This window comes from Pongo abelii, chromosome 19, assembly GCF_028885655.2.
Source record: "Pongo abelii isolate AG06213 chromosome 19, NHGRI_mPonAbe1-v2.0_pri, whole genome shotgun sequence".
NCBI lineage: Eukaryota > Metazoa > Chordata > Mammalia > Primates > Hominidae > Pongo > Pongo abelii.
Genome location: NC_072004.2, coordinates 874,369 through 886,957, shown reverse-complemented (window position 1 = coordinate 886,957; position 12,589 = coordinate 874,369). Strand labels below are relative to the sequence as shown.

The window sequence follows — 12,589 nt, the reverse complement described above, 5'->3', positions numbered from 1 at the left end:
AGGGCACACACCCAGCCCTGTCCCCTCCCCGCGAGTGAAATCAGGAGTAACAGCCAAGGTCCCCATCGTGTCATGAGAACCATCTGATGCCCCAAGCACAGGCCCCATCCTTGTGACTGGCTGTGGGTGAGCGTCCATTTCTTCCCCTTTTGCAGACGGGGTGGGAAGTTGAGGAGGAAGCAGAACCATTGTGTCTTGTCTTTGTGTGGGTGGCAGATGAGCGCGTCGCGGCTTCTGAGAAATCCTGTCTCCTTGTACTTCCTGGGACTGCTGCCTTCCTGCTTCCCTTATTCCCCCTCAGTGGGGACTGCAGCAAGGCAGGGACAAGAGTTCATGGGTTTGGGGACTCTGTGGCGACTCTGCGGGCTCCTCCGTGGGGTCCTGCATTGAGGTGAAAAGGCTAAACTCTTAGACAATGTCAATCCTGAAGCTAGTTCCATGTCCCTCATGGAAGGTGGGGAGTCCCCAAAGTTTTCAGCTCACCCACCTGGGCTTGGGGGGACACTCTTCCCTTGCTCCTGCCCCCCAGTGCCTTCTGTTTCCCTGTCTGGCATGCCTCCCTACCCCCCCACTCCTCCACCTGCTCAGCTCTCCAAGGCCCTGGTATGTCTGCCTCCTCCATGCAGCCCTCCAGGCTGCTCCAGCACAACCTTGGAACCACGTGGTTGGTGCTTACAGTCGGTCGCATCATCCATAGTCATTCCATCTGTGTTGGCCCATTTTGCCCAACTGGATTATAAAGGTCTCAGCCAGGCATGGTGGCTCACACCTGTCATCCCAGCACTTCAAGAGGCTGAGGTGGTGGATCACTTGAGGTCAGGAGTTTGAGACCAGCCTGACCAATATGGTGAAACCCCATATCTACTAAAACTACGAAAACTAGTTGGGCGTGGTGGCGGATGCCTGTAATTCCAGCTGTACTCAGGAGGCTGAGGCAGGAGAATCGCTTGAACCTGGGAGGCGGAGGTTGCAGTGAGCCGAGATCGCGCCATTGCACTCCAGCCTGGGTGACAGAGTGAGACTCTGTCTCAAAAAAAAAAAAAAAAAAATGCAGTCTGGGACCATGATCATGTACGCACTGACCGGAATGTCAGTAGGTAGCGCATGGCTGTATTATCCCAGTTTCACAAATGAGGCTGCTGGTGACATGAAGCCCAGGGACACTTAATGAAGTGCCCGCAGCAGAGCTGGGACTCAAGGCCACGCTGCCTGGCCTGCACCAGGTGGAACCCCATGCGCTTGCCTAGCAAGGACCAGACGCTGAGGGGCCGTTGGTTCTAGCGCGGCAAGGGTCAGAAGGAGGGGCCTGCTTTGTCCTGCATGGATTGTTGGATCTGGGCTTTTTAGAGCTCGGAGGATGAAGGAGCCAGAAGGCAGAGCACCATCTGGGTGTCTGAGTAGATGAGATGACTTCTTCCAGTGAACATGGGTTCTGTCTCCATCGGAGTGAGGCGATGTGTCTGAGTAGATGAGACTTCATCAGAATGAGGTGATGTGAGGCTGGAGTGAGGCTGGGCTGGGAGTTTGCCGTGGTTGGCTGGAGCTGGTGGTTGTCGTTCAGAGGAAGCTGGCGCTGGCTTTGGTGTTCCCTTCAGTGCAGCATTTTCAGCAGTGGAGTCACCCATTCTCTGCTAGAATGCTCCTCTTGTCGGAAAGCTCACTACTTAATCCCATGGGGGACAGCTCTAGTGAGCCCGAATCTGACCCCATAACTTTTCCCCCACTGCTCCTGGGTCTGCAGAGCAACCTAGACTAAGTCTAAGCCTCGTTTTTGTTTTTGGAGACGGAGTCTCACCCTGTCGCCCAGGCTGGAGTGCAGTGGCGCGATCTCGGCTCACTGCACCCTCCGCCTCCTGAGTTTGAGTGATTCTCCTGCCTCAGCCTCCTGAGTAGCTGGGATTACAGGTGCACACCACCACGCCCGGATAATTTTTGTAGTTTTAGTAGAGACGGGATTTCACCATGTTGGTCAGGCTTGTCTCGAACTCCTGGCCTCAGGTGATCCGCCTGCCTTGGCCTCCCAAAGTGCTGGGATGACAGGTGTGAGCCACCGCGCCCGGCCAAGTCCAAGCCTCTTTCCACATGGCCTTCAGGTCGGTGAAGAACATCAACAGAATCCGACGTGGCTGGCCGGGCGCGGTGGCTCACGCCTGTCATCCCAGCACTTTGGGAGGCCAAGGCCGGTGGATCATGAGGTCAGGAGATCAAGACCATCCTGGTGAACACGGTGAAACCCCATCTCTACTAAAAATACAAAAAAAAATTAGCCGGGCGTGGTGGCGGGCGCCTGCAGTCTCAGCTACTTGGGAGGCTGAGGCAGGAGAATGGCGTGAACCCGGGAGGCGGAGCTTGCAGTGAGCCAAGATCGCACCACTGCACTCCAGCCTGGAAGACAGAGCGAGACTCTGTCTCCAAAAAAAAAGAATCGGACGTGGCTGCTCTCCCTCTGGCCACCCTGCCCTTCCCTGCCACACCTTCCCTGTACTGCAGGTTATCAGGCCCTGTCTCCTGCAGGGCCTTTGCAGTACAGCCTGGGCATTTTGAGGGTTTTTTTCTGATTATTCATATTTATTCATTGTAGGTGATTTATAAAATGCAGAGAACCACACTGAGGAAATGCCTGCACGTCCCATTATCCCACAGTCCCGCTGCTAGGCTGGAAGGTGTTGGCATCAGCTCCCGGCCAGTGCTGGGGGTTGGTCTGTGTTATCTGCCACCTCACCGTCTACACTGGCAGGCCTGGAGCATCTTGGTATAGACAGGCAGGTGTTGAGAAAGTCTGAGACTGGAGACCCCTGCCATGCGCAGTGGGAAGGACCATCACAGTCACTTAGCAATGTCTGCCACGGGGGTGGGACGCAGTGGGGGACACGTGAACCCCCATCCCTCTCCCTGTGCCAAGTGACGGGAACTTGGAATATCAATGAGGCCAAGACTGGTCTTGAGTAACTTCGGGTCCCTACCCTCTGAGTCCTAGAACCACGTTCTGTTTCTTGGAAGGAAACAGCTATAGGCTTGAGTTCCCCGTCAACCCTCCCTCCCTTCCACTGAAGTGTGACAAGGAGCTTATGACTCGGGGCACGGGCTATTGTGGAAGAAAGACGCGGATCCTGTTAACCCAGTACAGGCTGCTGCTGAGCTCAGCTGTGTGGTAGGGGAGTGAGCCCTGGCACCACCCCTTGGGCCTGGCACAGCTGCCAGGCCAGGTTCCTGCCGTCGAGTGTGTGGCTTGTTGGGGCCTGTGGCAGTGGCTCCTTGATACAAAGCTCGCTTCAGTGCCCTGCCTTTAGCGGCCTTGTCTGGGCAGGACTTGGGCAGCGGGAAGGGCTAATGATCGGCCCCGGGGCCTGCCGACACTCTGGTTTGTTTACCCCCGACCTCTGCTCTTTCTTCCTCTGTTTCTCCCAGCCCATGAAACCCCTAAAGGCCACCGCCACCACCTCCCAGCCCGTGCTCACCATCCAGCAGATCGAGACCATCTTCTACAAGATCCAGGACATCTATGAGATCCACAAGGAGTTCTACGACAACCTGTGCCCCAAGGTGCAACAGTGGGACAGCCAGGTCACCATGGGCCACCTCTTCCAGAAGCTGGTGAGTCTGCCAGAGATGGAGGGTCCTCACGCAGGGCCTCAGCGGAGCTGATAGTGTTGAAGGAGCCTCAGGAGAGGACCGGGAAGCCCTCTTGCACTCCTTGAAGGCCTGAGTCCTCTCCGAGTCCTGGAGGAAAGCCTGGGCCTGTGTGTTACAGGGTGCCCAGGGCCGGTACCTTGACTCTAGGCCTCCCCTGGTGCAGCCCTGGGAGCTTCTAGGGGTTGTGGAGACGGGCTGTGTGGATAGGTCCTTCTACGGGTGGTGGAGACGGGCTGTGTGGATAGGTCCTTCTAGGGGTGGTGGAGACGGGCTGTGTGGATAGGTCCTTCTAGGGGTGGTGGAGACGGGCTGTGTGGATAGGTCCTTCTAGTGGGGGTGGAGACGGGCTGTGTGGATAGGTCCTTCTAGGGGTGGTGGAGAAGGGCTGTGTGGATAGGTACTTCTAGTGGGGGTGGAGACGGGCTGTGTGGATAGGTCCTTCTAGGGGTGGTGGAGATGGGCGGTATGGATAGGTCCTTCTAGTGGGGGTGGAGATGGGCTGTATGGATAGGTCCTTCTAGTGGGGGTGGAGACGGGCTGTGTGGATAGGTCCTTCTAGGGGTGGTGGAGACGGGCTGTGTGGATAGGTCCTTCTAGGGGGGGTGGAGACGGGCTGTGTGGATAGGTCCTTCTAGGGGTGGTGGAGACAGGCTGTGTGGCTAGGTCCTTCTAGGGGGGGTGGAGACGGGCTGGGTGGATAGGTGCTTCTAGGGGTGGTGGAGACGGGCTGGGTGGATAAGTCCTTCTAGGGGTGGTGGAGACAGGCTGTGTGGATAGGTCCTTCTAGGGGGGGTGGAGACGGGCTGGGTGGATAGGTGCTTCTATGGGGGGTGGAGACGGGCTGTGTGGATAGGTCCTTCTAGGGGGGGTGGAGACGGGCTGTGTGGATAGGTCCTTCTAGGGGTGGTGGAGACGGGCTGTGTGGATGGCCACTTCTAGGGGTGGTGGAGATGGGCTCTGTGGATAGGTACTTCTAGGAGTGGTGGAGACGGGCTGTGTGGATAGGTCCTTCTAGTGGTGGTGGAGACAGGCTGTGTGGATAGGTCCTTCGGGGGGGGGTGGAGACGGGCACTTCTAGGGGTGGTGGAGACGGGCTGGGTGGATAGGTGCTTCTAGGGGTGGTGGAGACGGGCTGGGTGGATAAGTCCTTCTAGGGGTGGTGGAGACAGGCTGTGTGGCTAGGTCCTTCTAGGGGGGGTGGAGACGGGCTGGGTGGATAGGTGCTTCTAGGGGTGGTGGAGACGGGCTGGGTGGATAAGTCCTTCTAGGAGTGGTGGAGACAGGCTGGGTGGATAGGTGCTTCTAGGGGTGGTGGAGACGGGCTGGGTGGATAAGTCCTTCTAGGAGTGGTGGAGACAGGCTGTGTGGATAGGTCCTTCTAGAGGGGGTGGAGATGGGCTGGGTGGACAGGTCTTTCTAGGGGTGGTGGAGACAGGCTGTGTGAATAGGTACTTCTAGGGGTGGTGGAGACAGGGTGGATGATAGGCACTTCTAGGGGTGATGGAGACGGGCTGGGTGGATAGGTAATTCTAGGGGTGGTGGAGATGGGCTGTGTGGATAGGTCCTTCTAGGGGTGGTGGAGACGGGCTGTGTGGATAGGTCCTTGTAGGGGGGGTGGAGACGGGCTGTGTGGATAGGTCCTTCTAGGGGTGGTGGAGACGGGCTGTGTGGATGGCCACTTCTAGGGGTGGTGGAGATGGGCTGTGTGGATAGGTACTTCTAGGAGTGGTGGAGACGGGCTGTGTGGATAGGTCCTTCTAGTGGGGGTGGAGACGGGATGTGTGGATAGGTCCTTCTAGGGGGGGTGGAGACGGGCTGTGTGGATAGGTCCTTCTAGGGGTGGTGGAGATGGGCTGTGTGGATGGCCACTTCTAGGGGTGGTGGAGATGGGCTGTGTGGATAGGTACTTCTAGGAGTGGTGGAGACGGGCTGTGTGGATAGGTCCTTCTAGTGGTGGTGGAGACAGGCTGTGTGGATAGGTCCTTCTGGGGGGGGGGGGTGGAGACGGGCACTTCTAGGGGTGGTGGAGACGGGCTGGGTGGATAGGTGCTTCTAGGGGTGGTGGAGACGGGCTGGGTGGATAAGTCCTTCTAGGGGTGGTGGAGACAGGCTGTGTGGCTAGGTCCTTCTAGGGGGGGTGGAGACGGGCTGGGTGGATAGGTGCTTCTAGGGGTGGTGGAGACGGGCTGGGTGGATAAGTCCTTCTAGGAGTGGTGGAGACAGGCTGTGTGGATAGGTCCTTCTAGAGGGGGTGGAGATGGGCTGGGTGGATAGGTCCTTCTAGGGGTGGTGGAGACAGGCTGTGTGAATAGGTACTTCTAGGGGTGGTGGAGATGGGGTGGATGATAGGCACTTCTAGGGGTGATGGAGACGGGCTGGGTGGATAGGTAATTCTAGGGGTGGTGGAGATGGGCTGGGTGGATAGGTCCTTCTAGGGGTGGTGGAGACGGGCTGGGTGGATAGGTCCTTCTAGGGGTGGTGGAGACGGGCTGGGTGGATAGGTCCTTCTAGGGGTGGTGGAGACGGGCTGGGTGGATAGGTCCTTCTAGGGGTGGTGGAGACGGGCACTTCTAGGGGTGGTGGAGACGGGCTGGGTGGATAGGTGCTTCTAGGGGTAGTGGAGACGGGCTGTGTGGATAGGTCCTTCTAGGGGTGGTGGAGACAGGCTGTGTGGATAGGTCCTTCTAGGGGGGGTGGAGATGGGCTGGGTGGATAGGTCCTTCTAGGGGTGGTGGAGACAGGCTGTGTGAATAGGTACTTCTAGGGGTGGTGGAGACGGGGTGGATGATAGGCACTTCTAGGGGTGGTGGAGACGGGCTGTGTGGATAGGTCCTTCTAGGGGTGGTGGAGACGGGCTGGGTGGATGGGAGCTTCTACGGGTGGTGGAGACGGGCACTTCTAGGGGTGGTGGAGACAGGCTGGGTGGATGGGCCCTTCTGTGGGAGCACCGTCTCTCTCCTGGAGGGTACTCCGTCTCTCTCCTGGAGGGTGCTGTGTGGAACCAGCCCTGGAATGAAGGCTCCTTGCTGGGCTTCCAGTCTCCCGTCCCTCAGTGAACAGAGGGGCACATGCCAGGTTGGGGATGCAAGGACTGCTCCCGAGACCTCGGGGACTCACTCCATCTCAGCGCTGCCTCTGTAAAAGGAAGCAGTTGGACACATTGGCCAGTGATCCTCTCCTGAGGTCCCAAGAGCAGGAAGCACTAAAGCCCAGCCCTGCTCACCACTTCAGGGTCGGGAGCGGCAGGAGCGGGTGGGTTAACATGCAGACTTCGTGTTGGGAAACGCTCACGGAAGTCTGCTGGTTCCCTGTGCTTCTGTGACACCCTCTCCCCCAGCTCTGCCCCATCTCTGGCTGTGTCGCCTGGAGGACCCCCAGGTCAGACCCATGGAGCCCCCTCCCCAGCACTCCTACGTAACGTCTGACAGCCCAGCAGGCAAGAGGGAGACTGGGAGTCCAGGCCACGGTTCTTCTCTGGGTGTGAGGGGCCATAGGACCTTCTCCTCCTCCCCTGCCCTGTTCTCTGGGTGTGAGAGGCTGGAGGCCTCCTCCCCTCCCCTGCCCTGTTCTCTGGGTGTGAGGGGCCAGAGGACCTTCTCCTTCCTGCCCTGTTCTCTGGGTGTGAAAGGCTGGAGGCCTCCTCCCCTCCCCTCCCCTGTTCTGGCTGAATGGAAAGGGCTCTGCCTTTCTCACACTGGAGAAGACTCTCCCTCTCCTGCTTGGACACTCCTAGGACCTCTAGCTGAGTGTGTTCAGAGCTGAGCTCCTTGCCTGTGGCGTTATCTGCTCCGCTTCCTGTCTACCTCACTGAGTGCTTTAGACTCGTTCTGGCTGCACCCCCTTCCCCCACCTGTCCTGTGGAGTCCACTTTTTGGCCATTGCTCACAGCCGCCTTTTCCTCTTCTTGGCCACCCGTGGCCCTCACCTGGACAGCTGCGTATCCTCCTGTGTGGCCCCTGCCTCCAGGCCCACTCCCCTCCCACCCCCACCTCTCCTTAGAGGGGAGAGAGTCGCTGAAACCTCGACGGCCCCTTCAGCGGCTCCCCGCGGCCCTCGGATGAAGGTCAGGCTCCGAGGAATGGCTTGAGAGACCCTTTGCACGCTGACCTGTGTCCAGCCCCGGCCTTGGCAGCTTCCTCCCTGCACCTCTGTGCTCCTGACACTGGACTTTCTGTTCTCAGTTCCCAGGGCAGGCACTAACGCTTCGTACTTGAGGCCTCGTGTGCCTGAAACGTCCTTCCCGTCTCCTCTGGCTTCCCCTGGTCAGTTCCCAGCTTAGAAGGGACCTCCTCCGAGAAGGCTTTCCAAGTCACCAAATGCAGGCCTCGTGCCAGTCCCCGTAGTGAGCACTAGTAACTGCCTGACACCCCCAAACCACAAGCTCCAGGAGGACGGCCTGCATTTTCTTTTTTTGTTGAGACAGAGTCTCACTCCTGTCGCCCAGGCTGGAGTGCAGTGGCATGATCTCGGCTCACTGCAACCTCCTTCTCCCAGGTTCAAGTGATTCTCCTGCCTCAGCCTTTTGAGTAGCTGGGATTACAGGCACCCGCCACCACGCCTGGCTAATTTTTGTATTCTTAGTAGAGATGGGGTTTCACCATGTTGGCCAGGCTGGTCTCGAACTCCTGACCTCAGGTGATCCACCCTCCTTGGCCTCCCGAAGTGCTGGGATTACAGGCGTGAGCCACCACACCCAGCCTGCATTTCCTTCTTCTTAGACCCCCAGAACCGGCCCAGTGGTCACTGCATGAATGAGTGAATGCACCGTGACCTTGACCACGGGGCCTGGGGAGAGCTCGGAAGGGCATCGAGGGAGACGTCGCAGGGCCTGAGATTTCTGTCCTGAGAGCCCTGTTTCTCAAGCACAGCTTCTAGAGCTGTGTCACAAAGTGGGCTTGAATTTGAATCCCAGCGCTGCCAGATTAAACCTGCAACTGGGCCACTTGCCTAACCGCTCTGCATCAGCCTCCTTATCTGTAAAAATGAGGATAGTAATAGTATTTACCTCATTGGGTGATTTTGAGGAGTTAATATCTGAAAAGTGCATGGGGCTGAGTGCGGTGGCTCACGCCTGTAATCCCAGCACTTTGGGAGGCTGAGGCTGGAAGATCACTTGAGGCTTAGAGTTCAAGGCCAGCCTGGGCAACATAGCAAGACCCTATCTCTACAAAGAAATAGAATAGGCCTGACTGAGCGTGGTGGCTCACACCTGTCATCCCAGCACTTTGGGAGGCTGAGGTGGGTGGATCATGAGGCCAGGAGTTCGAGACCAGCCTGGCCTACATGGTGAAACCCCATCTCTACTAAAAATACAAACAAATTAGCCGGGTATGGTGGCATGCACCTGTAGTCCCAGCTACTCAGGAGGCTGAGGCGGGAGAATCGCTTGAACCTGGGATGCAGAGGTTGCAGTGAGCCAAAACCACGCCATTGCACTTCAGCCTGGATGACAGACTGAGACTCTGTCTCAAAAAAAAAAAAAGAATACGCTGGGCGCAGTGGCTTATGCCTGTAATCCCTACAACAACACTTTGGGAGGCCAAGGTGGGTGGATCACCTGAGGTCAGGAGTTCAAGACCAGCCTAGCCAACATGGTGAAACCCCGTTTCTACTAAAAATAAAAAAATTAGCTGGGCATGATAACGCGCACCTGTGATCCCAGCTACTACTCAGGAGGCTGAGGTGGGAGAATCGCTTCAACCCGGGAGGCGGAGCTTGCAGTGAGCCGAGATGGCGCCACTGCACTCCAGCCTGGGCGACGAGCAAGACTCTGTCTCAAAAAAAAGAAATAGAATAAAATAAAAGGAAAAGTGCTTGGAACAGGGCCTGGAACATTGTAAATTAATAAGTACTCAATAACTGGTCATTATCATCAGTGCAATTATTATTATTATTAAATTGGGAAGAGGCACCCCGGAAGGTATCCTTTCAAAGGAATGCCACACTCTGGTTCTAGCAGGACCCACCTGCTTCCTCCGGTTCAGGGATGGTGAACACCTGTCATCACTGCCTGCTCACCTGAGCCGAGTGGCCTGGGGGGCATCCTCTCCTCATCCCTCAGGAGGGTAGAGGAGAGCAAGTCCATGGTTGCTGGAAACGCTGTCACAGTTTATCTTTGTCACTTGGACCTGGCTGTCCCCTGTTCTGGTCTCAGCTCCACAGGCCTGGCCGTGAATCTGCTACCCACCACCTTCCCTCGCCAGCATTGTGAAATGATGCCTGAGACCCCTGGGGCTGCAGGTCTGGGAGGGCCCGGCGGGAGCCGGGTCAGGTCTGGCATCCGGACGTGGTTTATTTTCAGCTGAAGTCTCTGGGTATTTGATTATTCGTTACCGAGAGAAGGGAATTAGCATCTCTGCTGTTTGTTTTATGAGATCACTCCAGTGCCAGGCTGCTGTTTCCAAGCAACCTGCACTTCCCAGTTAATGAACCTGCCAAGCCAGGCCTCGGGCCCTACAGCCTGGGGTGACTGTGGCAGCGGCAGTCCCTGAGATCACTGTGACCCTGGATGCAGGGGCTTCGCACAGCTGGCTCCTGCCCCTGGCTCCTGGGAGGGTGATGTGCCAACCCGGGCCTCCAGGCTTTCTCCTTCTTGTGGGAAAGGGGGCTAGAGGAGCCTTTTCCTGGAAGAATATCGGTGATTTGACTTTGGCTTAGGAAGCGACTGTCTAGCACGTCTCGTGTAGCGTGGGCACTGATGGGCCGGGCCTCAGTACTCCCTGGAAAAGGAAATAAACGCCCTCCCTTCTGGCCCCGCCCCCTTTTAAAGTCAGGCACCACCCTCTTTTAAAACTCTGGCCCCGCCCCCCTTTTTAAAATCCAGCCCTTCTGCAGCTGAGACCTGAATGCCTCTGGCCTTGGCGTCACCCCAAGTGTCCCCTCTCGCTCTCCCCTCTGACTTTTCCAGATGCCCCCTGCTCCCCTGTCCCACCAGCTTCCTCAAAGGGCTCTGCCTCTGTCCTGGGAGGCTCCAGGCTCAGCTGATGCTGCGGCCAGCCTGCGCTCACCCCTACCTCCACCCCTACCCCCACCCCAGCCTCTCTGGGTCCTCGGGGAGCATGAGGATCCTGCAGAAAGCAGAGTGGTCTGGGGTGGGGGTCCACAGCAGCCCACTTCCCCCAGCACCTTGGTGGGAAGCAGAGGCCCCTGAGGAAGCCAGGCAGCAGCTGTATCCCCCTTGCTGCTGTATTGAAAAACATTTAAACCAGAAACTCCAGAGAATAACAGCAAAACCTTCTAATGAAGAAAATACAGCGTCACACATGAAGATGGAGTCTCTCCACCCTTCCTCCTCCCTCTTGAAGCAGCTACTGGCATGAATTTGGTGGATAGCCTTCCAGACTGCAGTTTGTGTGTTTACTACATATCTGTATCTATTTTGGGTTGGCCTGTACTTTAAAAAAAAAAAAGACAAGGTCCTGCTATGTTGTCCAGGCTGGACTTGAACTCTTGGGCTCAAGTGATCCTCCCACCTCAGTCTCCCAAGTAGCCAGGGCTATAGGTGTGTGTACCACAGCTCCCAGCTGCATGTACTTTAAAAATGTGTCTAAGCCAGGCGTGGTGGCTCACGCCCGTAATCCCAACACTTTGGGAGGCTGAGGTGGGCAGATCACCTGAGGTCAAGAGTTCAAGACCAGCCTGACCAATATGACGAAACCCGGTCTCTACCAAAAATCCAAAAACTAGCTGGGCATGGTGGTGCGTGCCTGTAGTCCCAGTTAGTCAGGAGGCTGAGCCAGGAGAATCGCTGGAACCCAGGAGGCGGAGTTTGCGGTGAGCCGAGATTGCGCCACTGCAGTCCGGCCTGGTTGACAGAGCGAGACTCCATGTCAAAAAAAAAAAAAGTGTGTAAGTATACACGTATATCATATTTTACAGTTCAACCCATGTTCGTTTTGGAGCTTGTCAGCAACGCTATGTGTAAATTGGGTGCATCCATGTTCATGGCTGTGTGCGTGGCTTCCCCCGTTTGTGAGCATTTGTTTCCAGTCCCTCCACTATGAGGAGGAAAAGTGAGGTGGTGAACACCCTTGAGTCCCCTGGGGCACACACATAGGCCATTTGCTCCAGAGCACTGCTGTCTAATGGAAATAGCTTATGAGCCACACACATCATTTCACATTTTCTAATACCCACCTTTTTTTTTTGTTTTTTTGAGACGGAGTCTTGCTCTCGTCGCCCAGGCTGGAGTGCAGTGATGCAATCTGGGCTCACTGCAACCTCCACCTCCTGGGTTCAAGTGATTCTCCTGCCTTGTCCTCCTGAGTAGCTGGGACTACAGACGCGTGCCACCATGCCTGGCTAATTTTGTATCTTTAGTAGAGACGGGGTTTCGCCATTTTGGCCAGGCTGGTCTTGAACTCCCAACCTTAGGTGATCTGCCCGCCTCGGCCTCCCAAAGTGCTGGGATTACAGTTGTGAGCCACCGCGCCTGGCCTCTAATACCCAGATTTTTAAAAGTAAAAATAGGCAGGTGAAATTAATTTTGAGAATATATTTTATTTATTCCCGCAGGTCCAAATATTATTTCAACATGTAATCAGTATTTAAAAATTAACGAGGTAATTTACATTCTCTTTTATATACTAAGCCTTTGGAACCCACTGTGTATTTTACACGTCCAGCACGTCTCAGTTTGAACCGGCCGTATCTCAGGTGCTTGGTAGCCTCATGTAGCTGGTGGCTACTGCATTGAACGATACAGCTCTGCAGTTTGTATGTAAAAGTGGATTTGCTAAGCAATCGATGGGCTGTGCCTATCCACACCTTTATTAGTTCAACTGAAAATAGGCCATGCCTATTCTCAGCTTTATTAGTTATTAACAAATTGCTCTCCAAATAATTGTACTAATTTACACTCCCCCGAGTAGTCTGTAAGAGTTTAAATTGGCCAGGCGCGGTGGCTCACGCCTGTAATCCCAGCACTTTGGGAGGCCGAGGCGGGTGGATCATGAGG

At 56.1% G+C, this 12,589-nt stretch overlaps 1 protein-coding gene across 8 annotated transcripts in view; it reads left to right on the top strand.

Annotated features, from left to right (window-relative positions):
* ABR (ABR activator of RhoGEF and GTPase) overlaps positions 1 to 12,589 on the top strand; it is a 228,738-nt gene that overhangs the window by 137,001 nt on the left and 79,148 nt on the right. For all 8 annotated transcript variants that reach the window (XM_054535343.2, XM_024235376.3, XM_063718371.1 and 5 more), the window contains one exon: positions 3,409 to 3,594. In XM_054535343.2, coding sequence (XP_054391318.2) covers positions 3,409 to 3,594 — 186 coding nt within the window. The remainder of the gene's footprint in view (positions 1 to 3,408; positions 3,595 to 12,589) is intronic.